At 30.9% G+C, this 27,495-nt stretch overlaps 2 protein-coding genes across 2 annotated transcripts in view; both read right to left on the reverse strand.

The window, feature by feature from the left end:
- The window catches only part of LOC145306744 (OCIA domain-containing protein 1-like), a 369,294-nt gene that overhangs the window by 88,891 nt on the left and 252,908 nt on the right, over positions 1-27,495 (reverse strand). The gene's annotated exons all lie outside the window — the stretch shown is intronic.
- LOC145307591 (macrophage mannose receptor 1-like) lies at positions 1,684-27,411 on the reverse strand. Its single transcript, XM_080150045.1, has 47 exons — positions 27,387-27,411; positions 26,467-26,532; positions 25,898-26,026; positions 25,335-25,433; positions 24,897-24,958; positions 24,042-24,123; positions 23,847-23,912; positions 23,278-23,406; positions 22,715-22,813; positions 22,277-22,338; positions 21,423-21,504; positions 21,228-21,293; positions 20,659-20,787; positions 20,096-20,194; positions 19,658-19,719; positions 18,804-18,885; positions 18,609-18,674; positions 18,040-18,168; positions 17,477-17,575; positions 17,039-17,100; positions 16,185-16,266; positions 15,990-16,055; positions 15,421-15,549; positions 14,858-14,956; positions 14,420-14,481; positions 13,566-13,647; positions 13,371-13,436; positions 12,802-12,930; positions 12,239-12,337; positions 11,801-11,862; positions 10,947-11,028; positions 10,752-10,817; positions 10,183-10,311; positions 9,620-9,718; positions 9,182-9,243; positions 8,328-8,409; positions 8,133-8,198; positions 7,564-7,692; positions 7,001-7,099; positions 6,563-6,624; positions 5,709-5,790; positions 5,514-5,579; positions 4,945-5,073; positions 4,382-4,480; positions 3,944-4,005; positions 3,107-3,188; positions 1,684-1,709 (listed from the first exon to the last, which is right to left on the reverse strand). The coding sequence occupies exons 1-47, from the start codon at positions 27,409-27,411 to the stop codon at positions 1,684-1,686; spliced, it is 3,993 nt and encodes a 1,330-aa protein (XP_080006171.1).

A 27,495-nucleotide genomic window follows, 5' to 3' on the forward strand; every position in this document is an offset into this window, starting at 1 on the left:
CTGGAAAAAAAATTTTCTTCTAGCTTCAAAAATAAGAAAATTACAGCCGTTTGAAATTTTTAAGTAAAAAAGGACCTAAAAACAAAGGTTGTTAAATAAAAGGGTGAAGGAAGCGAAAATTGACTTAGACTTATAAAAGGTCGGAAATTCATTATCAAACAGGGGACTTGCACAAAAAAATTTAGCCCTCTAGCTCTAATAGGAACTGAGATAATAGGGGGGGGCGTTGAACGCCCCCCCCCCCGACTGATTAAGGTGCGGCAAGGGGCCCGACTGTAAAGGGTTAAATAGTCATAAAACATTTAAGCCAAAAATAATTTATTTTCTGTAGAAATTTGAAATGCAATGAAAAATTTACAAAATAAATATTAAAAAAAATATATTTTATCCATGTCATTCAGGCAGATCATATTGAGGCCAGGGTCAACATCAATAATTGTAATTATGCTGAAATAAAAGATATTAAGCAACATATACATATAAGGCATAATTTGTGGAAATAATCGTTTTTAAATATTTAAAACATAAATGTCCCATACCAGGTTTTCCAAATATAAAAAGCATTTTGTATTTAATTGATTTTTTTCTATGCATAATTAAGTTTTTTAAAAAACTCATTTTTCTTCAGACTTGAATGACCCTGTAGAAATTCCGACTATTACAAGGATAACCAAGTATTTTGCTTTTTTACCCCTTTAATTTATCAACTTTTATCTATAGGTTTAAAGATTCCTGTAAATCCTGGTATAGATAGCTTTATGAATATTTCTGTGTGTTTTTTATATAGAAGTTCCTACTATCGTTCAATTTGAGCCATTATTTGCTTCCTTACTACTTTTATTTAGTACATTTTGTCTTTAAGTTATTTTTTACCCAGGGACTTGTTAATATAAGTATCTGTATAATTATCTTGTATCTTACACACAGCCAAGTATTGAGTGGATACAGTGTATACAGTGACTACAGTAAATGTCAACCCATTGCCAACTGTAACTAGGATGGGCCTAAAATTTGTAAAGCTAGTGAAGTAGGCTGGTTGGAATTGTATTTAAGCTTCGCTTCCTTATCTGATTGTATTATCACATGGCTGGCCACAGGGGCATGGAAGCCACGCTGGCCAGGGTCATCACACACTCCTGGTGGCCCACCGTCCACAGGGATGTCCGGCTCATGGTTCAGACCTGCCCTGACTGTGTCCAGAAGATCACCAGGGAGAGGATTAAAGAGGGGATCCATGTTCCACTCAGCAAGTTTCATTCATTGACCTGGTGGTCCTGCTGCCAGAAACCCCTACCCGAACCGCTATATCCTCACATGCCACGATGACGCTACGACCCTGATGCACAAGCACCTTGCCACCTTTGGTTGTCCACTGAAGATCCATTCAGACAATAGCCTCGAGTTTACTGGCAAAGTTTCTACACAGCTAGCTGCGCAGTTGGAGATAGGGCTAACACACCCTCCGCCCTACAACCCTCAGTCCAACAAGGTGGAGATGTTCCACCGCACCCTGAACACCGGCATGCAGTAGTTTTTAGATAGGAATGATAACAACTAGGAGCCCCATCTGCCAGCTATTACCATGACATACAATATGAAAGTCTGCAAGGCCACAGGTGTGACTCCATTCCTGGCCTATTTTGGAAGAAAAGCCAAACTCCCAGCTGATCCTTCGTCTACCAATTACCGAAACGGCTCGCCCTCCTTCACTAGCATTAAATAATTGTATTTGAAATGATAATTAAAGTGTGTTACCTTTTTTTTATGTTTTATTATTATTTGGCTACAACTTGGTCAAAAATGCTTCCAAACCAGAACTTTTTCGACCGAAGATACTCAAATGGTTCCTTTACAAGCCCAATCAATCAGTTTTAAGATATCATTATATTTCAAGGAAAATTGATGAAAATACTAAAAAACGGCAAATTTGGGTGTTACCTTTTATATGCACAGATACCATAAAATCACCAGAAAAAATTCTTATTTTTACTTTTCTGTCATTTTTAAAGTTTGATTCTGTTAAATTGGCTATTCTTGAAGGGATTTATGCATTGATTATACTGAAACATAATATTGGACAGAAATTAATGTATTTTAAAGAAAAAATTTTTGGAAAATAAGAAATTTGACCTCTATCACTTCAACTATCATGTCAACTGGAGGTTGGCAGCTGTCCTCTGAAGTGATAGAGGTCGAATTTCTTATTTTCCAAAATTTTCCTTCTTTGAAATACATTAATTTCTGCCCAATATTATGTTTCAGTATATTTCAATGCATAAATCCCTTCAAGAATAGCCAATTTAACAGAATCAAACTTTAAAAATGACAGAAAAGTAAAAATAAGTATTTTTTCTGTTGATTTTATGGTATCTGTGCATATAAAAGGTAACACCCAAATTTGCTGTTTTTTAGTATTTTCATCAATTTTTCTTGAAATATAAAGATATCTTAAAACTGATTGATTGGGCTTGTAAAGGAGCCATTTGAGTATCTTTGGTCGAAAAAGGTCTGATTTGTGAGCATTTTTTACCAAGTTGTGGCCAAATGATAATAAAACATAAAAAAAGGTAACACACTTTATACTGTAAAATACGATTTAATTGTAATACATATTGTAGTAGGATTTTTATTCTGTAATTTATTGCGTTTTTGTAATGATGTATAATAAGAGAATAAATTTCAAAATCATTCTGTCAATGTAGAAATCACTAAAGTGGGTCAATATTAAATGATTTTTTTTTATTTTGAATATGATACATTAACCTACTGAAATGAAAAAAAAGAATTCACCATTGCACTTTAAAATATCTTTGAGGACAAATTATCTTTTCTCTCATCTAACCTAATTTGCCTTGAAAATTTGTTTAAAAATATTGATCTTAGCCAGAGAAACCCTGAAAATAACTATCAAACCAAAAAATTTTGCTGAAATAAACTTAATTTTATAATTCTTTGTAGGAGTTCTCTGACTTGGATCAATATTTTTTAAATGCATTTTTATTCTTATTTTACTATTTTGAAAATCATTACTTTATTATGAATAGAACATGCTACATTAAAAGTTTTAAAGAAGGAGAAAGTACTCAATATAAGCATCTGTAATTACCTATTATCTTGCATAAAGCTTTCAAGGTAGTATTACAAGAACCTTCACTCCAATTCCAATTGTAAACAGGATTACCAGGTGCCTGAAAGTTGAAAAGATTATATATAATCATATTCTTGCATTATATAGCAAGTTATTGAGCAAGGTATTCTTAGATTTCTAGATAAAAAAGATTATAGTGAGTGAAATATGAATAAGGGTGCTTGGGTACAGCTTAACAACTTTTTATTGGCCTTTGAGGCGGTCTGATTTACCTGAATCATCAGCAACAGCTCTGCCAACTATCGGTCACACACAGAAAATGATATAGAAAACTCGGAGGAGGGATGGAGATTAACGACCTTCCCTCCCTCCCAACCGTATAGGGGTAAAGGAGAATCTTATTGGTTCAGCAGTTAACATCTTTCAGTACAGACAGACATATGGACATCCTTTTACTTTTCTTTAAAGTTGATTGAAAATATATGCTTGGCATATTGCTTATTCATAATTATTACTATTGTGATGAAATAATAATTGCCATGCTCTTCAGTTTAACTTCGGGTTGATTATAATGTTATAATGTATAGAAATGGAATACTAATATATGTATATTAAACTAAAGGCTGTTCCTCTATCAATAAGGATCAGAAAGGGTTTGATGTAAACTAGCCTTAAACCTTTATGAAATTAACCTAATTTAACTAGTAAAGAACAACCAATATTATTCTAACTGCTTATAGATCTTCTCCTCCTTATTTTCATTTCTAAAGAGAAGGGAGGTTTTTGTGGTTTTCCTTTGCATGAACAAATATTACCATTTAAAACAGTATTGAAATTATGATAAAATTCATTTACCAGCATACAGTTTGTATTAGTGTTGAGCCTTGGAAAATCTTTTCTCCAGTCTCCAAAATCAACTAAATGCAAACATTCAATTATTACAAATATACATATTTCACTAAGCAACCTGGATAGCATTCATAAAAATTATTTTTAGATAACTTATTTATTACATTTGGTCAGGTTAGAGAAGTGTGTAGTGAGTACTGGGTATCCCTGCAAAGTTAAGGCAGCAATGTTTGAGCCCACAGATATAGGGTTACTGTATAGCCCAGGCATATGGAGAAAATAAATAATTTATTTTCAAATCAATTTTGAAAAAGGTGGGCGGGGGGGAGTATCAGCAACCTAAATTTACAACAATTTATCTCCTGTCATAATATCCACGTATATTCTGCATCCATTATTATATCCCTCTAAGTCATATTACTAACTACCATGTATAGATAGTACCTGGTGATTCATCTGTCCAGACCCAAGTTCCTTCATTTTCTTCGTCAGATCCCCCAAGCCATACATCAGCATGAAGTCCAGCGATTTTTGTTAATACGTCTAGATAATAATAAAACAGTGTGCTAGAGACATTTTATTAATTTTATGTGAAGGTTTAGTATAATTTCAAGCTGAGCTTTCTATAACTAGGTTTGTTCTTTTTTTTCCATAATGGATAGATCTAAAACCATCTTAATACAAGAGTCTAATAATGAAATAGTCTAAAACTATCCTATGATTTGTATAAAGATTCCTGAAATTGGATTACTTAATTGGTTCAGGATTTATTAAAATCTTAACCTCACAGAAAAAAAACCTTACTACCTTATATTAAGGCATAAAGACAAAAAAATTTATATTTGATTGTACGGTATTTGGCGTAATACTTGCTTTGTGTTGTAACTAAAAGGAAGTGGTGAAGTAGGGGAAAATAAAGGAAGTGTGTTGTAGGGAAATTTTCATTAAAAATGGTTTTTCAGAATCTCTGTCCCTTGTCCCTGATTCTTTTTATAATTTTCACTGACCTTTAACATATTCTAATTCTTCAACTGTTTTTATAGAGGCCAATACTCCCCCAGATTCCTGACATTTAGCATTACTATCATACCAGGTTCTCTTTACATCTTGTAGAACTTTGTATTTGTAACAGAATCCTGTACAAAGATGAATTGGCTGTATGAATTATCTTGTTCACGCTTTTAGTAAACGTTTATAGACATGTAGCTTTAACTTTTTTTAGCATTTTGAGAGTGTTATAAAAATTACACTCTGGCAGATTTAGAATAAGACTTCAATTTAAAAATAAGAATGGTAACTCACTTATCCTTTTTTTGGGGGTTGGGGGGGATATGATTTATTTTATTAATACAGTCATTTTGGTATTAATCATATAAATGAATTTTGTAAGTACTGTAGAACTTTTAAAAATGAAGTTTTATAGCATTTTTCATAATAAAATTTATAAAATTTTGTCATGATTGTAAACTCATTCTAATTATATGACAACTCTTAATTATTGCTTTAAGATAACTTTAAGTAAAATAACTTTTATTTACCAAAGAGGCCAATAAAAAGATAAACAAAATTAGTTTACCTGTGTTTACATCAACATATCCATAACTGCAATAAGTAGTAGTAGTGGTTGCAGTAGTAGTTGGATCTTAAATATTGTTTTTGATGATAAATATAAATTTATATTTTGAAAATCATTACTTTATTAGGAATAGAACATGCTATATTAAAAGTTTTAAAGAAGGAGAAAGTACTCAATATAAGCATCTGTAATTACCTATTATCTTGCATAAAGCTTTCAAGGTAGTATTACAAGAACCTTCACTCCAATTCCAATTGTAAACAGGATTACCAGGTGCCTGAAAGTTGAAAAGATTATATATAATCATATTCTTGCATTATATAGCAAGTTATTGAGCAAGGTATTCTTAGATTTCTAGATGAAAAAAGATTATAGAGAGTGAAGTATGAAATTGAACAGGGATGCATGAGTGTAGCTTAACAACTTTTTGTTGGCCTTTGAGGTGGTCTGATTTACATGAATCTTCAGCAACAGCTCTGCAAACTATCGGTCACACACAGAAAATGATATAGAAAACTCGGAGGAGGGATGGTGATTAACAACCTTTCCTCCCTCCCAACCGTATAGGGGTAAAGGAGAATCTTATTGGTTCAGCAGTTAACATCTTTCAGTACAGACAGACATATGGACATCCTTTTACTTTTATTTAAGTTTGATTGAAAAATATGTGCTTGGCAAAGTTGGCATATTGCTTATTCATAATTATTACTATTGTGATGAAATAATAATTGCCATGCTCTTCAGTTTAACTTCGGGTTGATTATAATGTTATAATGTATAGAAATGGAATACTAATATATGTATATTAAACTAAAGGCTGTTCCTCTATCAATAAGGATCAGAAAGGGTTTGATGTAAACTAGCCTTAAACCTTTATGAAATTAACCTAATTTAACTAGTAAAGAACAACCAATATTATTCTAACTGCTTATAGATCTTCTACTCCTTATTTTCATTTCTAAAGAGAAGGGAGGTTTTTGTGGTTTTCCTTTGCATGAACAAATATTACCATTTAAAACAGTATTGAAATTATGATAAAATTCATTTACCAGCATACAGTTTGTATTAGTGTTGAGCCTTGGAAAATCTTTTCTCCAGTCTCCAAAATCAACTAAATGCAAACATTCAATTATTACAAATATACATATTTCACTAAGCAACCTGGATAGCATTCATAAAAATTATTTTTACATAACTTATTTATTACATTTGGTCAGGTTAGAGAAGTGTGTAGTGAGTACTGGGTATCCCTGCAAAGTTAAGGCAGCAATGTTTGAGCCCACAGATATAGGGTTACTGTATAGCCCAGGCATATGGAGAAAATAAATAATTTATTTTCAAATCAATTTTGAAAAAGGTGGGCGGGGGGGAGTATCAGCAACCTAAATTTACAACAATTTATCTCCTGTCATAATATCCACGTATATTCTGCATCCATTATTATATCCCTCTAAGTCATATTACTAACTACCATGTATAGATAGTACCTGGTGATTCATCTGTCCAGACCCAAGTTCCTTCATTTTCTTCGTCAGATCCCCCAAGCCATACATCAGCATGAAGTCCAGCGATTTTTGTTAATACGTCTAGATAATAATAAAACAGTGTGCTAGAGACATTTTATTAATTTTATGTGAAGGTTTAGTATAATTTCAAGCTGAGCTTTCTATAACTAGGTTTGTTCTTTTTTTTCCATAATGGATAGATCTAAAACCATCTTAATACAAGAGTCTAATAATGAAATAGTCTAAAACTATCCTATGATTTGTATAAAGATTCCTGAAATTGGATTACTTAATTGGTTCAGGATTTATTAAAATCTTAACCTCACAGAAAAAAAACCTTACTACCTTATATTAAGGCATAAAGACAAAAAAATTTATATTTGATTGTACGGTATTTGGCGTAATACTTGTTTTGTGTTGTAACTAAAAGGAAGTGGTGAAGTAGGGGAAAATAAAGGAAGTGTGTTGTAGGGAAATTTTCATTAAAAATGGTTTTTCAGAATCTCTGTCCCTTGTCCCTGATTCTTTTTATAATTTTCACTGACCTTTAACATATTCTAATTCTTCAACTGTTTTTATAGAGGCCAATACTCCCCCAGATTCCTGACATTTAGCATTACTATCATACCAGGTTCTCTTTACATCTTGTAGAACTTTGTATTTGTAACAGAATCCTGTACAAAGATGAATTGGCTGTATGAATTATCTTGTTCACGCTTTTAGTAAACGTTTATAGACATGTAGCTTTAACTTTTTTTCGCATTTTGAGAGTGTTATAAAAATTACACTCTGGCAGATTTAGAATAAGACTTCAATTTAAAAATAAGAATGGTAACTCACTTATCCTTTTTTTGGGGGTTGGGGGGGATATGATTTATTTTATTAATACAGTCATTTTGGTATTAATCATATAAATGAATTTTGTAAGTACTGTAGAACTTTTAAAAATGAAGTTTTATAGCATTTTTCATAATAAAATTTATATAATTTTGTCATGATTGTAAACTCATTCTAATTATATGACAACTCTTAATTATTGCTTTAAGATAACTTTAAGTAAAATAACTTTTATTTACCAAAGAGGCCAATAAAAAGATAAACAAAATTAGTTTACCTGTGTTTACATCAACATATCCATAACTGCAATAAGTAGTAGTAGTGGTTGCAGTAGTAGTTGGATCTTAAATATTGTTTTTGATGATAAATATAAATTTATATTTTGAAAATCATTACTTTATTAGGAATAGAACATGCTATATTAAAAGTTTTAAAGAAGGAGAAAGTACTCAATATAAGCATCTGTAATTACCTATTATCTTGCATAAAGCTTTCAAGGTAGTATTACAAGAACCTTCACTCCAATTCCAATTGTAAACAGGATTACCAGGTGCCTGAAAGTTGAAAAGATTATATATAATCATATTCTTGCATTATATAGCAAGTTATTGAGCAAGGTATTCTTAGATTTCTAGATGAAAAAAGATTATAGAGAGTGAAGTATGAAATTGAACAGGGATGCATGAGTGTAGCTTAACAACTTTTTGTTGGCCTTTGAGGTGGTCTGATTTACATGAATCTTCAGCAACAGCTCTGCAAACTATCGGTCACACACAGAAAATGATATAGAAAACTCGGAGGAGGGATGGTGATTAACAACCTTTCCTCCCTCCCAACCGTATAGGGGTAAAGGAGAATCTTATTGGTTCAGCAGTTAACATCTTTCAGTACAGACAGACATATGGACATCCTTTTACTTTTATTTAAGTTTGATTGAAAAATATGTGCTTGGCAAAGTTGGCATATTGCTTATTCATAATTATTACTATTGTGATGAAATAATAATTGCCATGCTCTTCAGTTTAACTTCGGGTTGATTATAATGTTATAATGTATAGAAATGGAATACTAATATATGTATATTAAACTAAAGGCTGTTCCTCTATCAATAAGGATCAGAAAGGGTTTGATGTAAACTAGCCTTAAACCTTTATGAAATTAACCTAATTTAACTAGTAAAGAACAACCAATATTATTCTAACTGCTTATAGATCTTCTCCTCCTTATTTTCATTTCTAAAGAGAAGGGAGGTTTTTGTGGTTTTCCTTTGCATGAACAAATATTACCATTTAAAACAGTATTGAAATTATGATAAAATTCATTTACCAGCATACAGTTTGTATTAGTGTTGAGCCTTGGAAAATCTTTTCTCCAGTCTCCAAAATCAACTAAATGCAAACATTCAATTATTACAAATATACATATTTCACTAAGCAACCTGGATAGCATTCATAAAAATTATTTTTACATAACTTATTTATTACATTTGGTCAGGTTAGAGAAGTGTGTAGTGAGTACTGGGTATCCCTGCAAAGTTAAGGCAGCAATGTTTGAGCCCACAGATATAGGGTTACTGTATAGCCCAGGCATATGGAGAAAATAAATAATTTATTTTCAAATCAATTTTGAAAAAGGTGGGCGGGGGGGAGTATCAGCAACCTAAATTTACAACAATTTATCTCCTGTCATAATATCCACGTATATTCTGCATCCATTATTATATCCCTCTAAGTCATATTACTAACTACCATGTATAGATAGTACCTGGTGATTCATCTGTCCAGACCCAAGTTCCTTCATTTTCTTCGTCAGATCCCCCAAGCCATACATCAGCATGAAGTCCAGCGATTTTTGTTAATACGTCTAGATAATAATAAAACAGTGTGCTAGAGACATTTTATTAATTTTATGTGAAGGTTTAGTATAATTTCAAGCTGAGCTTTCTATAACTAGGTTTGTTCTTTTTTTTCCATAATGGATAGATCTAAAACCATCTTAATACAAGAGTCTAATAATGAAATAGTCTAAAACTATCCTATGATTTGTATAAAGATTCCTGAAATTGGATTACTTAATTGGTTCAGGATTTATTAAAATCTTAACCTCACAGAAAAAAAACCTTACTACCTTATATTAAGGCATAAAGACAAAAAAATTTATATTTGATTGTACGGTATTTGGCGTAATACTTGCTTTGTGTTGTAACTAAAAGGAAGTGGTGAAGTAGGGGAAAATAAAGGAAGTGTGTTGTAGGGAAATTTTCATTAAAAATGGTTTTTCAGAATCTCTGTCCCTTGTCCCTGATTCTTTTTATAATTTTCACTGACCTTTAACATATTCTAATTCTTCAACTGTTTTTATAGAGGCCAATACTCCCCCAGATTCCTGACATTTAGCATTACTATCATACCAGGTTCTCTTTACATCTTGTAGAACTTTGTATTTGTAACAGAATCCTGTACAAAGATGAATTGGCTGTATGAATTATCTTGTTCACGCTTTTAGTAAACGTTTATAGACATGTAGCTTTAACTTTTTTTAGCATTTTGAGAGTGTTATAAAAATTACACTCTGGCAGATTTAGAATAAGACTTCAATTTAAAAATAAGAATGGTAACTCACTTATCCTTTTTTTGGGGGTTGGGGGGGATATGATTTATTTTATTAATACAGTCATTTTGGTATTAATCATATAAATGAATTTTGTAAGTACTGTAGAACTTTTAAAAATGAAGTTTTATAGCATTTTTCATAATAAAATTTATAAAATTTTGTCATGATTGTAAACTCATTCTAATTATATGACAACTCTTAATTATTGCTTTAAGATAACTTTAAGTAAAATAACTTTTATTTACCAAAGAGGCCAATAAAAAGATAAACAAAATTAGTTTACCTGTGTTTACATCAACATATCCATAACTGCAATAAGTAGTAGTAGTGGTTGCAGTAGTAGTTGGATCTTAAATATTGTTTTTGATGATAAATATAAATTTATATTTTGAAAATCATTACTTTATTAGGAATAGAACATGCTATATTAAAAGTTTTAAAGAAGGAGAAAGTACTCAATATAAGCATCTGTAATTACCTATTATCTTGCATAAAGCTTTCAAGGTAGTATTACAAGAACCTTCACTCCAATTCCAATTGTAAACAGGATTACCAGGTGCCTGAAAGTTGAAAAGATTATATATAATCATATTCTTGCATTATATAGCAAGTTATTGAGCAAGGTATTCTTAGATTTCTAGATGAAAAAAGATTATAGAGAGTGAAGTATGAAATTGAACAGGGATGCATGAGTGTAGCTTAACAACTTTTTGTTGGCCTTTGAGGTGGTCTGATTTACATGAATCTTCAGCAACAGCTCTGCAAACTATCGGTCACACACAGAAAATGATATAGAAAACTCGGAGGAGGGATGGTGATTAACAACCTTTCCTCCCTCCCAACCGTATAGGGGTAAAGGAGAATCTTATTGGTTCAGCAGTTAACATCTTTCAGTACAGACAGACATATGGACATCCTTTTACTTTTATTTAAGTTTGATTGAAAAATATGTGCTTGGCAAAGTTGGCATATTGCTTATTCATAATTATTACTATTGTGATGAAATAATAATTGCCATGCTCTTCAGTTTAACTTCGGGTTGATTATAATGTTATAATGTATAGAAATGGAATACTAATATATGTATATTAAACTAAAGGCTGTTCCTCTATCAATAAGGATCAGAAAGGGTTTGATGTAAACTAGCCTTAAACCTTTATGAAATTAACCTAATTTAACTAGTAAAGAACAACCAATATTATTCTAACTGCTTATAGATCTTCTCCTCCTTATTTTCATTTCTAAAGAGAAGGGAGGTTTTTGTGGTTTTCCTTTGCATGAACAAATATTACCATTTAAAACAGTATTGAAATTATGATAAAATTCATTTACCAGCATACAGTTTGTATTAGTGTTGAGCCTTGGAAAATCTTTTCTCCAGTCTCCAAAATCAACTAAATGCAAACATTCAATTATTACAAATATACATATTTCACTAAGCAACCTGGATAGCATTCATAAAAATTATTTTTACATAACTTATTTATTACATTTGGTCAGGTTAGAGAAGTGTGTAGTGAGTACTGGGTATCCCTGCAAAGTTAAGGCAGCAATGTTTGAGCCCACAGATATAGGGTTACTGTATAGCCCAGGCATATGGAGAAAATAAATAATTTATTTTCAAATCAATTTTGAAAAAGGTGGGCGGGGGGGAGTATCAGCAACCTAAATTTACAACAATTTATCTCCTGTCAAAATATCCACGTATATTCTGCATCCATTATTATATCCCTCTAAGTCATATTACTAACTACCATGTATAGATAGTACCTGGTGATTCATCTGTCCAGACCCAAGTTCCTTCATTTTCTTCGTCAGATCCCCCAAGCCATACATCAGCATGAAGTCCAGCGATTTTTGTTAATACGTCTAGATAATAATAAAACAGTGTGCTAGAGACATTTTATTAATTTTATGTGAAGGTTTAGTATAATTTCAAGCTGAGCTTTCTATAACTAGGTTTGTTCTTTTTTTTCCATAATGGATAGATCTAAAACCATCTTAATACAAGAGTCTAATAATGAAATAGTCTAAAACTATCCTATGATTTGTATAAAGATTCCTGAAATTGGATTACTTAATTGGTTCAGGATTTATTAAAATCTTAACCTCACAGAAAAAAAACCTTACTACCTTATATTAAGGCATAAAGACAAAAAAATTTATATTTGATTGTACGGTATTTGGCGTAATACTTGTTTTGTGTTGTAACTAAAAGGAAGTGGTGAAGTAGGGGAAAATAAAGGAAGTGTGTTGTAGGGAAATTTTCATTAAAAATGGTTTTTCAGAATCTCTGTCCCTTGTCCCTGATTCTTTTTATAATTTTCACTGACCTTTAACATATTCTAATTCTTCAACTGTTTTTATAGAGGCCAATACTCCCCCAGATTCCTGACATTTAGCATTACTATCATACCAGGTTCTCTTTACATCTTGTAGAACTTTGTATTTGTAACAGAATCCTGTACAAAGATGAATTGGCTGTATGAATTATCTTGTTCACGCTTTTAGTAAACGTTTATAGACATGTAGCTTTAACTTTTTTTCGCATTTTGAGAGTGTTATAAAAATTACACTCTGGCAGATTTAGAATAAGACTTCAATTTAAAAATAAGAATGGTAACTCACTTATCCTTTTTTTGGGGGTTGGGGGGGATATGATTTATTTTATTAATACAGTCATTTTGGTATTAATCATATAAATGAATTTTGTAAGTACTGTAGAACTTTTAAAAATGAAGTTTTATAGCATTTTTCATAATAAAATTTATATAATTTTGTCATGATTGTAAACTCATTCTAATTATATGACAACTCTTAATTATTGCTTTAAGATAACTTTAAGTAAAATAACTTTTATTTACCAAAGAGGCCAATAAAAAGATAAACAAAATTAGTTTACCTGTGTTTACATCAACATATCCATAACTGCAATAAGTAGTAGTAGTGGTTGCAGTAGTAGTTGGATCTTAAATATTGTTTTTGATGATAAATATAAATTTATATTTTGAAAATCATTACTTTATTAGGAATAGAACATGCTATATTAAAAGTTTTAAAGAAGGAGAAAGTACTCAATATAAGCATCTGTAATTACCTATTATCTTGCATAAAGCTTTCAAGGTAGTATTACAAGAACCTTCACTCCAATTCCAATTGTAAACAGGATTACCAGGTGCCTGAAAGTTGAAAAGATTATATATAATCATATTCTTGCATTATATAGCAAGTTATTGAGCAAGGTATTCTTAGATTTCTAGATGAAAAAAGATTATAGAGAGTGAAGTATGAAATTGAACAGGGATGCATGAGTGTAGCTTAACAACTTTTTGTTGGCCTTTGAGGTGGTCTGATTTACATGAATCTTCAGCAACAGCTCTGCAAACTATCGGTCACACACAGAAAATGATATAGAAAACTCGGAGGAGGGATGGTGATTAACAACCTTTCCTCCCTCCCAACCGTATAGGGGTAAAGGAGAATCTTATTGGTTCAGCAGTTAACATCTTTCAGTACAGACAGACATATGGACATCCTTTTACTTTTATTTAAGTTTGATTGAAAAATATGTGCTTGGCAAAGTTGGCATATTGCTTATTCATAATTATTACTATTGTGATGAAATAATAATTGCCATGCTCTTTAGTTTAACTTCGGGTTGATTATAATGTTATAATGTATAGAAATGGAATACTAATATATGTATATTAAACTAAAGGCTGTTCCTCTATCAATAAGGATCAGAAAGGGTTTGATGTAAACTAGCCTTAAACCTTTATGAAATTAACCTAATTTAACTAGTAAAGAACAACCAATATTATTCTAACTGCTTATAGATCTTCTCCTCCTTATTTTCATTTCTAAAGAGAAGGGAGGTTTTTGTGGTTTTCCTTTGCATGAACAAATATTACCATTTAAAACAGTATTGAAATTATGATAAAATTCATTTACCAGCATACAGTTTGTATTAGTGTTGAGCCTTGGAAAATCTTTTCTCCAGTCTCCAAAATCAACTAAATGCAAACATTCAATTATTACAAATATACATATTTCACTAAGCAACCTGGATAGCATTCATAAAAATTATTTTTAGATAACTTATTTATTACATTTGGTCAGGTTAGAGAAGTGTGTAGTGAGTACTGGGTATCCCTGCAAAGTTAAGGCAGCAATGTTTGAGCCCACAGATATAGGGTTACTGTATAGCCCAGGCATATGGAGAAAATAAATAATTTATTTTCAAATCAATTTTGAAAAAGGTGGGCGGGGGGGAGTATCAGCAACCTAAATTTACAACAATTTATCTCCTGTCATAATATCCACGTATATTCTGCATCCATTATTATATCCCTCTAAGTCATATTACTAACTACCATGTATAGATAGTACCTGGTGATTCATCTGTCCAGACCCAAGTTCCTTCATTTTCTTCGTCAGATCCCCCAAGCCATACATCAGCATGAAGTCCAGCGATTTTTGTTAATACGTCTAGATAATAATAAAACAGTGTGCTAGAGACATTTTATTAATTTTATGTGAAGGTTTAGTATAATTTCAAGCTGAGCTTTCTATAACTAGGTTTGTTCTTTTTTTTCCATAATGGATAGATCTAAAACCATCTTAATACAAGAGTCTAATAATGAAATAGTCTAAAACTATCCTATGATTTGTATAAAGATTCCTGAAATTGGATTACTTAATTGGTTCAGGATTTATTAAAATCTTAACCTCACAGAAAAAAAACCTTACTACCTTATATTAAGGCATAAAGACAAAAAAATTTATATTTGATTGTACGGTATTTGGCGTAATACTTGCTTTGTGTTGTAACTAAAAGGAAGTGGTGAAGTAGGGGAAAATAAAGGAAGTGTGTTGTAGGGAAATTTTCATTAAAAATGGTTTTTCAGAATCTCTGTCCCTTGTCCCTGATTCTTTTTATAATTTTCACTGACCTTTAACATATTCTAATTCTTCAACTGTTTTTATAGAGGCCAATACTCCCCCAGATTCCTGACATTTAGCATTACTATCATACCAGGTTCTCTTTACATCTTGTAGAACTTTGTATTTGTAACAGAATCCTGTACAAAGATGAATTGGCTGTATGAATTATCTTGTTCACGCTTTTAGTAAACGTTTATAGACATGTAGCTTTAACTTTTTTTAGCATTTTGAGAGTGTTATAAAAATTACACTCTGGCAGATTTAGAATAAGACTTCAATTTAAAAATAAGAATGGTAACTCACTTATCCTTTTTTTGGGGGTTGGGGGGGATATGATTTATTTTATTAATACAGTCATTTTGGTATTAATCATATAAATTAATTTTGTAAGTACTGTAGAACTTTTAAAAATGAAGTTTTATAGCATTTTTCATAATAAAATTTATAAAATTTTGTCATGATTGTAAACTCATTCTAATTATATGACAACTCTTAATTATTGCTTTAAGATAACTTTAAGTAAAATAACTTTTATTTACCAAAGAGGCCAATAAAAAGATAAACAAAATTAGTTTACCTGTGTTTACATCAACATATCCATAACTGCAATAAGTAGTAGTAGTGGTTGCAGTAGTAGTTGGATCTTAAATATTGTTTTTGATGATAAATATAAATTTATATTTTGAAAATCATTACTTTATTAGGAATAGAACATGCTATATTAAAAGTTTTAAAGAAGGAGAAAGTACTCAATATAAGCATCTGTAATTACCTATTATCTTGCATAAAGCTTTCAAGGTAGTATTACAAGAACCTTCACTCCAATTCCAATTGTAAACAGGATTACCAGGTGCCTGAAAGTTGAAAAGATTATATATAATCATATTCTTGCATTATATAGCAAGTTATTGAGCAAGGTATTCTTAGATTTCTAGATGAAAAAAGATTATAGAGAGTGAAGTATGAAATTGAACAGGGATGCATGAGTGTAGCTTAACAACTTTTTGTTGGCCTTTGAGGTGGTCTGATTTACATGAATCTTCAGCAACAGCTCTGCAAACTATCGGTCACACACAGAAAATGATATAGAAAACTCGGAGGAGGGATGGTGATTAACAACCTTTCCTCCCTCCCAACCGTATAGGGGTAAAGGAGAATCTTATTGGTTCAGCAGTTAACATCTTTCAGTACAGACAGACATATGGACATCCTTTTACTTTTATTTAAGTTTGATTGAAAAATATGTGCTTGGCAAAGTTGGCATATTGCTTATTCATAATTATTACTATTGTGATGAAATAATAATTGCCATGCTCTTCAGTTTAACTTCGGGTTGATTATAATGTTATAATGTATAGAAATGGAATACTAATATATGTATATTAAACTAAAGGCTGTTCCTCTATCAATAAGGATCAGAAAGGGTTTGATGTAAACTAGCCTTAAACCTTTATGAAATTAACCTAATTTAACTAGTAAAGAACAACCAATATTATTCTAACTGCTTATAGATCTTCTACTCCTTATTTTCATTTCTAAAGAGAAGGGAGGTTTTTGTGGTTTTCCTTTGCATGAACAAATATTACCATTTAAAACAGTATTGAAATTATGATAAAATTCATTTACCAGCATACAGTTTGTATTAGTGTTGAGCCTTGGAAAATCTTTTCTCCAGTCTCCAAAATCAACTAAATGCAAACATTCAATTATTACAAATATACATATTTCACTAAGCAACCTGGATAGCATTCATAAAAATTATTTTTACATAACTTATTTATTACATTTGGTCAGGTTAGAGAAGTGTGTAGTGAGTACTGGGTATCCCTGCAAAGTTAAGGCAGCAATGTTTGAGCCCACAGATATAGGGTTACTGTATAGCCCAGGCATATGGAGAAAATAAATAATTTATTTTCAAATCAATTTTGAAAAAGGTGGGCGGGGGGGAGTATCAGCAACCTAAATTTACAACAATTTATCTCCTGTCATAATATCCACGTATATTCTGCATCCATTATTATATCCCTCTAAGTCATATTACTAACTACCATGTATAGATAGTACCTGGTGATTCATCTGTCCAGACCCAAGTTCCTTCATTTTCTTCGTCAGATCCCCCAAGCCATACATCAGCATGAAGTCCAGCGATTTTTGTTAATACGTCTAGATAATAATAAAACAGTGTGCTAGAGACATTTTATTAATTTTATGTGAAGGTTTAGTATAATTTCAAGCTGAGCTTTCTATAACTAGGTTTGTTCTTTTTTTTCCATAATGGATAGATCTAAAACCATCTTAATACAAGAGTCTAATAATGAAATAGTCTAAAACTATCCTATGATTTGTATAAAGATTCCTGAAATTGGATTACTTAATTGGTTCAGGATTTATTAAAATCTTAACCTCACAGAAAAAAAACCTTACTACCTTATATTAAGGCATAAAGACAAAAAAATTTATATTTGATTGTACGGTATTTGGCGTAATACTTGTTTTGTGTTGTAACTAAAAGGAAGTGGTAAAGTAGGGGAAAATAAAGGAAGTGTGTTGTAGGGAAATTTTCATTAAAAATGGTTTTTCAGAATCTCTGTCCCTTGTCCCTGATTCTTTTTATAATTTTCACTGACCTTTAACATATTCTAATTCTTCAACTGTTTTTATAGAGGCCAATACTCCCCCAGATTCCTGACATTTAGCATTACTATCATACCAGGTTCTCTTTACATCTTGTAGAACTTTGTATTTGTAACAGAATCCTGTACAAAGATGAATTGGCTGTATGAATTATCTTGTTCACGCTTTTAGTAAACGTTTATAGACATGTAGCTTTAACTTTTTTTAGCATTTTGAGAGTGTTATAAAAATTACACTCTGGCAGATTTAGAATAAGACTTCAATTTAAAAATAAGAATGGTAACTCACTTATCCTTTTTTTGGGGGTTGGGGGGGATATGATTTATTTTATTAATACAGTCATTTTGGTATTAATCATATAAATGAATTTTGTAAGTACTGTAGAACTTTTAAAAATGAAGTTTTATAGCATTTTTCATAATAAAATTTATAAAATTTTGTCATGATTGTAAACTCATTCTAATTATATGACAACTCTTAATTATTGCTTTAAGATAACTTTAAGTAAAATAACTTTTATTTACCAAAGAGGCCAATAAAAAGATAAACAAAATTAGTTTACCTGTGTTTACATCAACATATCCATAACTGCAATAAGTAGTAGTAGTGGTTGCAGTAGTAGTTGGATCTTAAATATTGTTTTTGATGATAAATATAAATTTATATTTTGAAAATCATTACTTTATTAGGAATAGAACATGCTATATTAAAAGTTTTAAAGAAGGAGAAAGTACTCAATATAAGCATCTGTAATTACCTATTATCTTGCATAAAGCTTTCAAGGTAGTATTACAAGAACCTTCACTCCAATTCCAATTGTAAACAGGATTACCAGGTGCCTGAAAGTTGAAAAGATTATATATAATCATATTCTTGCATTATATAGCAAGTTATTGAGCAAGGTATTCTTAGATTTCTAGATGAAAAAAGATTATAGAGAGTGAAGTATGAAATTGAACAGGGATGCATGAGTGTAGCTTAACAACTTTTTGTTGGCCTTTGAGGTGGTCTGATTTACATGAATCTTCAGCAACAGCTCTGCAAACTATCGGTCACACACAGAAAATGATATAGAAAACTCGGAGGAGGGATGGTGATTAACAACCTTTCCTCCCTCCCAACCGTATAGGGGTAAAGGAGAATCTTATTGGTTCAGCAGTTAACATCTTTCAGTACAGACAGACATATGGACATCCTTTTACTTTTATTTAAGTTTGATTGAAAAATATGTGCTTGGCAAAGTTGGCATATTGCTTATTCATAATTATTACTATTGTGATGAAATAATAATTGCCATGCTCTTCAGTTTAACTTCGGGTTGATTATAATGTTATAATGTATAGAAATGGAATACTAATATATGTATATTAAACTAAAGGCTGTTCCTCTATCAATAAGGATCAGAAAGGGTTTGATGTAAACTAGCCTTAAACCTTTATGAAATTAACCTAATTTAACTAGTAAAGAACAACCAATATTATTCTAACTGCTTATAGATCTTCTCCTCCTTATTTTCATTTCTAAAGAGAAGGGAGGTTTTTGTGGTTTTCCTTTGCATGAACAAATATTACCATTTAAAACAGTATTGAAATTATGATAAAATTCATTTACCAGCATACAGTTTGTATTAGTGTTGAGCCTTGGAAAATCTTTTCTCCAGTCTCCAAAATCAACTAAATGCAAACATTCAATTATTACAAATATACATATTTCACTAAGCAACCTGGATAGCATTCATAAAAATTATTTTTACATAACTTATTTATTACATTTGGTCAGGTTAGAGAAGTGTGTAGTGAGTACTGGGTATCCCTGCAAAGTTAAGGCAGCAATGTTTGAGCCCACAGATATAGGGTTACTGTATAGCCCAGGCATATGGAGAAAATAAATAATTTATTTTCAAATCAATTTTGAAAAAGGTGGGCGGGGGGGAGTATCAGCAACCTAAATTTACAACAATTTATCTCCTGTCAAAATATCCACGTATATTCTGCATCCATTATTATATCCCTCTAAGTCATATTACTAACTACCATGTATAGATAGTACCTGGTGATTCATCTGTCCAGACCCAAGTTCCTTCATTTTCTTCGTCAGATCCCCCAAGCCATACATCAGCATGAAGTCCAGCGATTTTTGTTAATACGTCTAGATAATAATAAAACAGTGTGCTAGAGACATTTTATTAATTTTATGTGAAGGTTTAGTATAATTTCAAGCTGAGCTTTCTATAACTAGGTTTGTTCTTTTTTTTCCATAATGGATAGATCTAAAACCATCTTAATACAAGAGTCTAATAATGAAATAGTCTAAAACTATCCTATGATTTGTATAAAGATTCCTGAAATTGGATTACTTAATTGGTTCAGGATTTATTAAAATCTTAACCTCACAGAAAAAAAACCTTACTACCTTATATTAAGGCATAAAGACAAAAAAATTTATATTTGATTGTACGGTATTTGGCGTAATACTTGCTTTGTGTTGTAACTAAAAGGAAGTGGTGAAGTAGGGGAAAATAAAGGAAGTGTGTTGTAGGGAAATTTTCATTAAAAATGGTTTTTCAGAATCTCTGTCAATTGTCCCTGATTCTTTTTATAATTTTCACTGACCTTTAACATATTCTAATTCTTCAACTGTTTTTATAGAGGCCAATACTCCCCCAGATTCCTGACATTTAGCATTACTATCATACCAAGTTCTCTTTACATCTTGTAGAACTTTGTATTTGTAACAGAATCCTGTACAAAGATGAATTGGCTGTATGAATTATCTTGTTCACACTTTTAGTAAACGTTTATAGACATGTAGCTTTAACTTTTTTTAGCATTTTGAGAGTGTTATAAAAATTACACTCTGGCAGATTTAGAATAAGACTTCAATTTAAAAATAAGAATGGTAACTCACTTATCCTTTTTTGGGGGGTTTGGGGGGATATGATTTATTTTATTAATACAGTCATTTTGGTATTAATCATATAAATTAATTTTGTAAGTACTGTAGAACTTTTAAAAATGAAGTTTTATAGCATTTTTCATAATAAAATTTATAAAATTTTGTCATGATTGTAAACTCATTCTAATTATATGACAACTCTTAATTATTGCTTTAAGATAACTTTAAGTAAAATAACTTTTATTTACCAAAGAGGCCAATAAAAAGATAAACAAAATTAGTTTACCTGTGTTTACATCAACATATCCATAACTGCAATAAGTAGTAGTAGTGGTTGCAGTAGTAGTTGGATCTTAAATATTGTTTTTGATGATAAATATAAATTTATATTTTGAAAATCATTACTTTATTAGGAATAGAACATGCTATATTAAAAGTTTTAAAGAAGGAGAAAGTACTCAATATAAGCATCTGTAATTACCTATTATCTTGCATAAAGCTTTCAAGGTAGTATTACAAGAACCTTCACTCCAATTCCAATTGTAAACAGGATTACCAGGTGCCTGAAAGTTGAAAAGATTATATATAATCATATTCTTGCATTATATAGCAAGTTATTGAGCAAGGTATTCTTAGATTTCTAGATGAAAAAAGATTATAGAGAGTGAAGTATGAAATTGAACAGGGATGCATGAGTGTAGCTTAACAACTTTTTGTTGGCCTTTGAGGTGGTCTGATTTACATGAATCTTCAGCAACAGCTCTGCAAACTATCGGTCACACACAGAAAATGATATAGAAAACTCGGAGGAGGGATGGTGATTAACAACCTTTCCTCCCTCCCAACCGTATAGGGGTAAAGGAGAATCTTATTGGTTCAGCAGTTAACATCTTTCAGTACAGACAGACATATGGACATCCTTTTACTTTTATTTAAGTTTGATTGAAAAATATGTGCTTGGCAAAGTTGGCATATTGCTTATTCATAATTATTACTATTGTGATGAAATAATAATTGCCATGCTCTTCAGTTTAACTTCGGGTTGATTATAATGTTATAATGTATAGAAATGGAATACTAATATATGTATATTAAACTAAAGGCTGTTCCTCTATCAATAAGGATCAGAAAGGGTTTGATGTAAACTAGCCTTAAACCTTTATGAAATTAACCTAATTTAACTAGTAAAGAACAACCAATATTATTCTAACTGCTTATAGATCTTCTCCTCCTTATTTTCATTTCTAAAGAGAAGGGAGGTTTTTGTGGTTTTCCTTTGCATGAACAAATATTACCATTTAAAACAGTATTGAAATTATGATAAAATTCATTTACCAGCATACAGTTTGTATTAGTGTTGAGCCTTGGAAAATCTTTTCTCCAGTCTCCAAAATCAACTAAATGCAAACATTCAATTATTACAAATATACATATTTCACTAAGCAACCTGGATAGCATTCATAAAAATTATTTTTACATAACTTATTTATTACATTTGGTCAGGTTAGAGAAGTGTGTAGTGAGTACTGGGTATCCCTGCAAAGTTAAGGCAGCAATGTTTGAGCCCACAGATATAGGGTTACTGTATAGCCCAGGCATATGGAGAAAATAAATAATTTATTTTCAAATCAATTTTGAAAAAGGTGGGCGGGGGGGAGTATCAGCAACCTAAATTTACAACAATTTATCTCCTGTCAAAATATCCACGTATATTCTGCATCCATTATTATATCCCTCTAAGTCATATTACTAACTACCATGTATAGATAGTACCTGGTGATTCATCTGTCCAGACCCAAGTTCCTTCATTTTCTTCGTCAGATCCCCCAAGCCATACATCAGCATGAAGTCCAGCGATTTTTGTTAATACGTCTAGATAATAATAAAACAGTGTGCTAGAGACATTTTATTAATTTTATGTGAAGGTTTAGTATAATTTCAAGCTGAGCTTTCTATAACTAGGTTTGTTCTTTTTTTTCCATAATGGATAGATCTAAAACCATCTTAATACAAGAGTCTAATAATGAAATAGTCTAAAACTATCCTATGATTTGTATAAAGATTCCTGAAATTGGATTACTTAATTGGTTCAGGATTTATTAAAATCTTAACCTCACAGAAAAAAAACCTTACTACCTTATATTAAGGCATAAAGACAAAAAAATTTATATTTGATTGTACGGTATTTGGCGTAATACTTGCTTTGTGTTGTAACTAAAAGGAAGTGGTGAAGTAGGGGAAAATAAAGGAAGTGTGTTGTAGGGAAATTTTCATTAAAAATGGTTTTTCAGAATCTCTGTCCCTTGTCCCTGATTCTTTTTATAATTTTCACTGACCTTTAACATATTCTAATTCTTCAACTGTTTTTATAGAGGCCAATACTCCCCCAGATTCCTGACATTTAGCATTACTATCATACCAGGTTCTCTTTACATCTTGTAGAACTTTGTATTTGTAACAGAATCCTGTACAAAGATGAATTGGCTGTATGAATTATCTTGTTCACACTTTTAGTAAACGTTTATAGACATGTAGCTTTAACTTTTTTTAGCATTTTGAGAGTGTTATAAAAATTACACTCTGGCAGATTTAGAATAAGACTTCAATTTAAAAATAAGAATGGTAACTCACTTATCCTTTTTTGGGGGGTTTGGGGGGATATGATTTATTTTATTAATACAGTCATTTTGGTATTAATCATATAAATTAATTTTGTAAGTACTGTAGAACTTTTAAAAATGAAGTTTTATAGCATTTTTCATAATAAAATTTATAAAATTTTGTCATGATTGTAAACTCATTCTAATTATATGACAACTCTTAATTATTGCTTTAAGATAACTTTAAGTAAAATAACTTTTATTTACCAAAGAGGCCAATAAAAAGATAAACAAAATTAGTTTACCTGTGTTTACATCAACATATCCATAACTGCAATAAGTAGTAGTAGTGGTTGCAGTAGTAGTTGGATCTTAAATATTGTTTTTGATGATAAATATAAATTTATATTTTGAAAATCATTACTTTATTAGGAATAGAACATGCTATATTAAAAGTTTTAAAGAAGGAGAAAGTACTCAATATAAGCATCTGTAATTACCTATTATCTTGCATAAAGCTTTCAAGGTAGTATTACAAGAACCTTCACTCCAATTCCAATTGTAAACAGGATTACCAGGTGCCTGAAAGTTGAAAAGATTATATATAATCATATTCTTGCATTATATAGCAAGTTATTGAGCAAGGTATTCTTAGATTTCTAGATGAAAAAAGATTATAGAGAGTGAAGTATGAAATTGAACAGGGATGCATGAGTGTAGCTTAACAACTTTTTGTTGGCCTTTGAGGTGGTCTGATTTACATGAATCTTCAGCAACAGCTCTGCAAACTATCGGTCACACACAGAAAATGATATAGAAAACTCGGAGGAGGGATGGTGATTACACAACCTTTCCTCCCTCCCAACCGTATAGGGGTAAAGGAGAATCTTATTGGTTCAGCAGTTAACATCTTTCAGTACAGACAGACATATGGACATCCTTTTACTTTTATTTAAGTTTGATTGAAAAATATGTGCTTGGCAAAGTTGGCATATTGCTTATTCATAATTATTACTATTGTGATGAAATAATAATTGCCATGCTCTTCAGTTTAACTTCGGGTTGATTATAATGTTATAATGTATAGAAATGGAATACTAATATATGTATATTAAACTAAAGGCTGTTCCTCTATCAATAAGGATCAGAAAGGGTTTGATGTAAACTAGCCTTAAACCTTTATGAAATTAACCTAATTTAACTAGTAAAGAACAACCAATATTATTCTAACTGCTTATAGATCTTCTCCTCCTTATTTTCATTTCTAAAGAGAAGGGAGGTTTTTGTGGTTTTCCTTTGCATGAACAAATATTACCATTTAAAACAGTATTGAAATTATGATAAAATTCATTTACCAGCATACAGTTTGTATTAGTGTTGAGCCTTGGAAAATCTTTTCTCCAGTCTCCAAAATCAACTAAATGCAAACATTCAATTATTACAAATATACATATTTCACTAAGCAACCTGGATAGCATTCATAAAAATTATTTTTACATAACTTATTTATTACATTTGGTCAGGTTAGAGAAGTGTGTAGTGAGTACTGGGTATCCCTGCAAAGTTAAGGCAGCAATGTTTGAGCCCACAGATATAGGGTTACTGTATAGCCCAGGCATATGGAGAAAATAAATAATTTATTTTCAAATCAATTTTGAAAAAGGTGGGCGGGGGGGAGTATCAGCAACCTAAATTTACAACAATTTATCTCCTGTCATAATATCCACGTATATTCTGCATCCATTATTATATCCCTCTAAGTCATATTACTAACTACCATGTATAGATAGTACCTGGTGATTCATCTGTCCAGACCCAAGTTCCTTCATTTTCTTCGTCAGATCCCCCAAGCCATACATCAGCATGAAGTCCAGCGATTTTTGTTAATACGTCTAGATAATAATAAAACAGTGTGCTAGAGACATTTTATTAATTTTATGTGAAGGTTTAGTATAATTTCAAGCTGAGCTTTCTATAACTAGGTTTGTTCTTTTTTTTCCATAATGGATAGATCTAAAACCATCTTAATACAAGAGTCTAATAATGAAATAGTCTAAAACTATCCTATGATTTGTATAAAGATTCCTGAAATTGGATTACTTAATTGGTTCAGGATTTATTAAAATCTTAACCTCACAGAAAAAAAACCTTACTACCTTATATTAAGGCATAAAGACAAAAAAATTTATATTTGATTGTACGGTATTTGGCGTAATACTTGCTTTGTGTTGTAACTAAAAGGAAGTGGTGAAGTAGGGGAAAATAAAGGAAGTGTGTTGTAGGGAAATTTTCATTAAAAATGGTTTTTCAGAATCTCTGTCCCTTGTCCCTGATTCTTTTTATAATTTTCACTGACCTTTAACATATTCTAATTCTTCAACTGTTTTTATAGAGGCCAATACTCCCCCAGATTCCTGACATTTAGCATTACTATCATACCAGGTTCTCTTTACATCTTGTAGAACTTTGTATTTGTAACAGAATCCTGTACAAAGATGAATTGGCTGTATGAATTATCTTGTTCACGCTTTTAGTAAACGTTTATAGACATGTAGCTTTAACTTTTTTTTGCATTTTGAGAGTGTTATAAAAATTACACTCTGGCAGATTTAGAATAAGACTTCAATTTAAAAATAAGAATGGTAACTCACTTATCCTTTTTTTGGGGGTTGGGGGGGATATGATTTATTTTATTAATACAGTCATTTTGGTATTAATCATATAAATTAATTTTGTAAGTACTGTAGAACTTTTAAAAATGAAGTTTTATAGCATTTTTCATAATAAAATTTATAAAATTTTGTCATGATTGTAAACTCATTCTAATTATATGACAACTCTTAATTATTGCTTTAAGATAACTTTAAGTAAAATAACTTTTATTTACCAAAGAGGCCAATAAAAAGATAAACAAAATTAGTTTACCTGTGTTTACATCAACATATCCATAACTGCAATAAGTAGTAGTAGTGGTTGCAGTAGTAGTTGGATCTTAAATATTGTTTTTGATGATAAATATAAATTTATATTTTGAAAATCATTACTTTATTAGGAATAGAACATGCTATATTAAAAGTTTTAAAGAAGGAGAAAGTACTCAATATAAGCATCTGTAATTACCTATTATCTTGCATAAAGCTTTCAAGGTAGTATAACAAGAACCTTCACTCCAATTCCAATTGTAAACAGGATTACCAGGTGCCTGAAAGTTGAAAAGATTATATATAATCATATTCTTGCATTATATAGCAAGTTATTGAGCAAGGTATTCTTAGATTTCTAGATGAAAAAAGATTATAGAGAGTGAAGTATGAAATTGAACAAATTGAATCTTCAGCAACAGCTCTGCAAACTATCGGGCACACACAGAAAATGATATAGAAAACTCGGAGGAGGGCTGGTGATTAACAACCTTTCCTCCCTCCCAACCGTATAGGGGTAAAGGAGAATCTTATTGGTTCAGCAGTTAACATCTTTCAGTACAGACAGACAGATGGACATCCTTTTACTTTTATTTAAATTTGATTGAAAAATATGTGCTTGGCAAAGTTGGCATATTGCGTATTCATAATTATTACTATTGTGATGAAATAATAATTGCCATGCTCTTAAGCTTAATTTTGGATTGATTAAAATGTATTGAAATGAGATACTACTATATATTGAACTAAAGGCTGATCCTCTATCAATAAGGGGTGGAAATGTTTTGAAGAAAACTAACCTTAAACCTTTATGAAATTAACCTAATTTAACTAGTAAAGAACAACCAATATTATTACAACTGTTTATAGATCTTCTCCTCCTTTTTTTCATTTCTAAAGAGAGGGGATATTTCCTTGGTTTACTCTTTGCATAAACAAATATTGCCATTTTAAAACAGTATTGATATTATGATAAAATCTATTTACCAGCATACAGTTTGTATTAGTGTTGAGCCTTGGAAAATCTTGTCTC

The sequence above is a fragment of the Acartia tonsa genome, chromosome 15, assembly GCF_053477335.1.
Source record: "Acartia tonsa isolate MP-2025a chromosome 15, ASM5347733v1, whole genome shotgun sequence".
NCBI lineage: Eukaryota > Metazoa > Arthropoda > Copepoda > Calanoida > Acartiidae > Acartia > Acartia tonsa.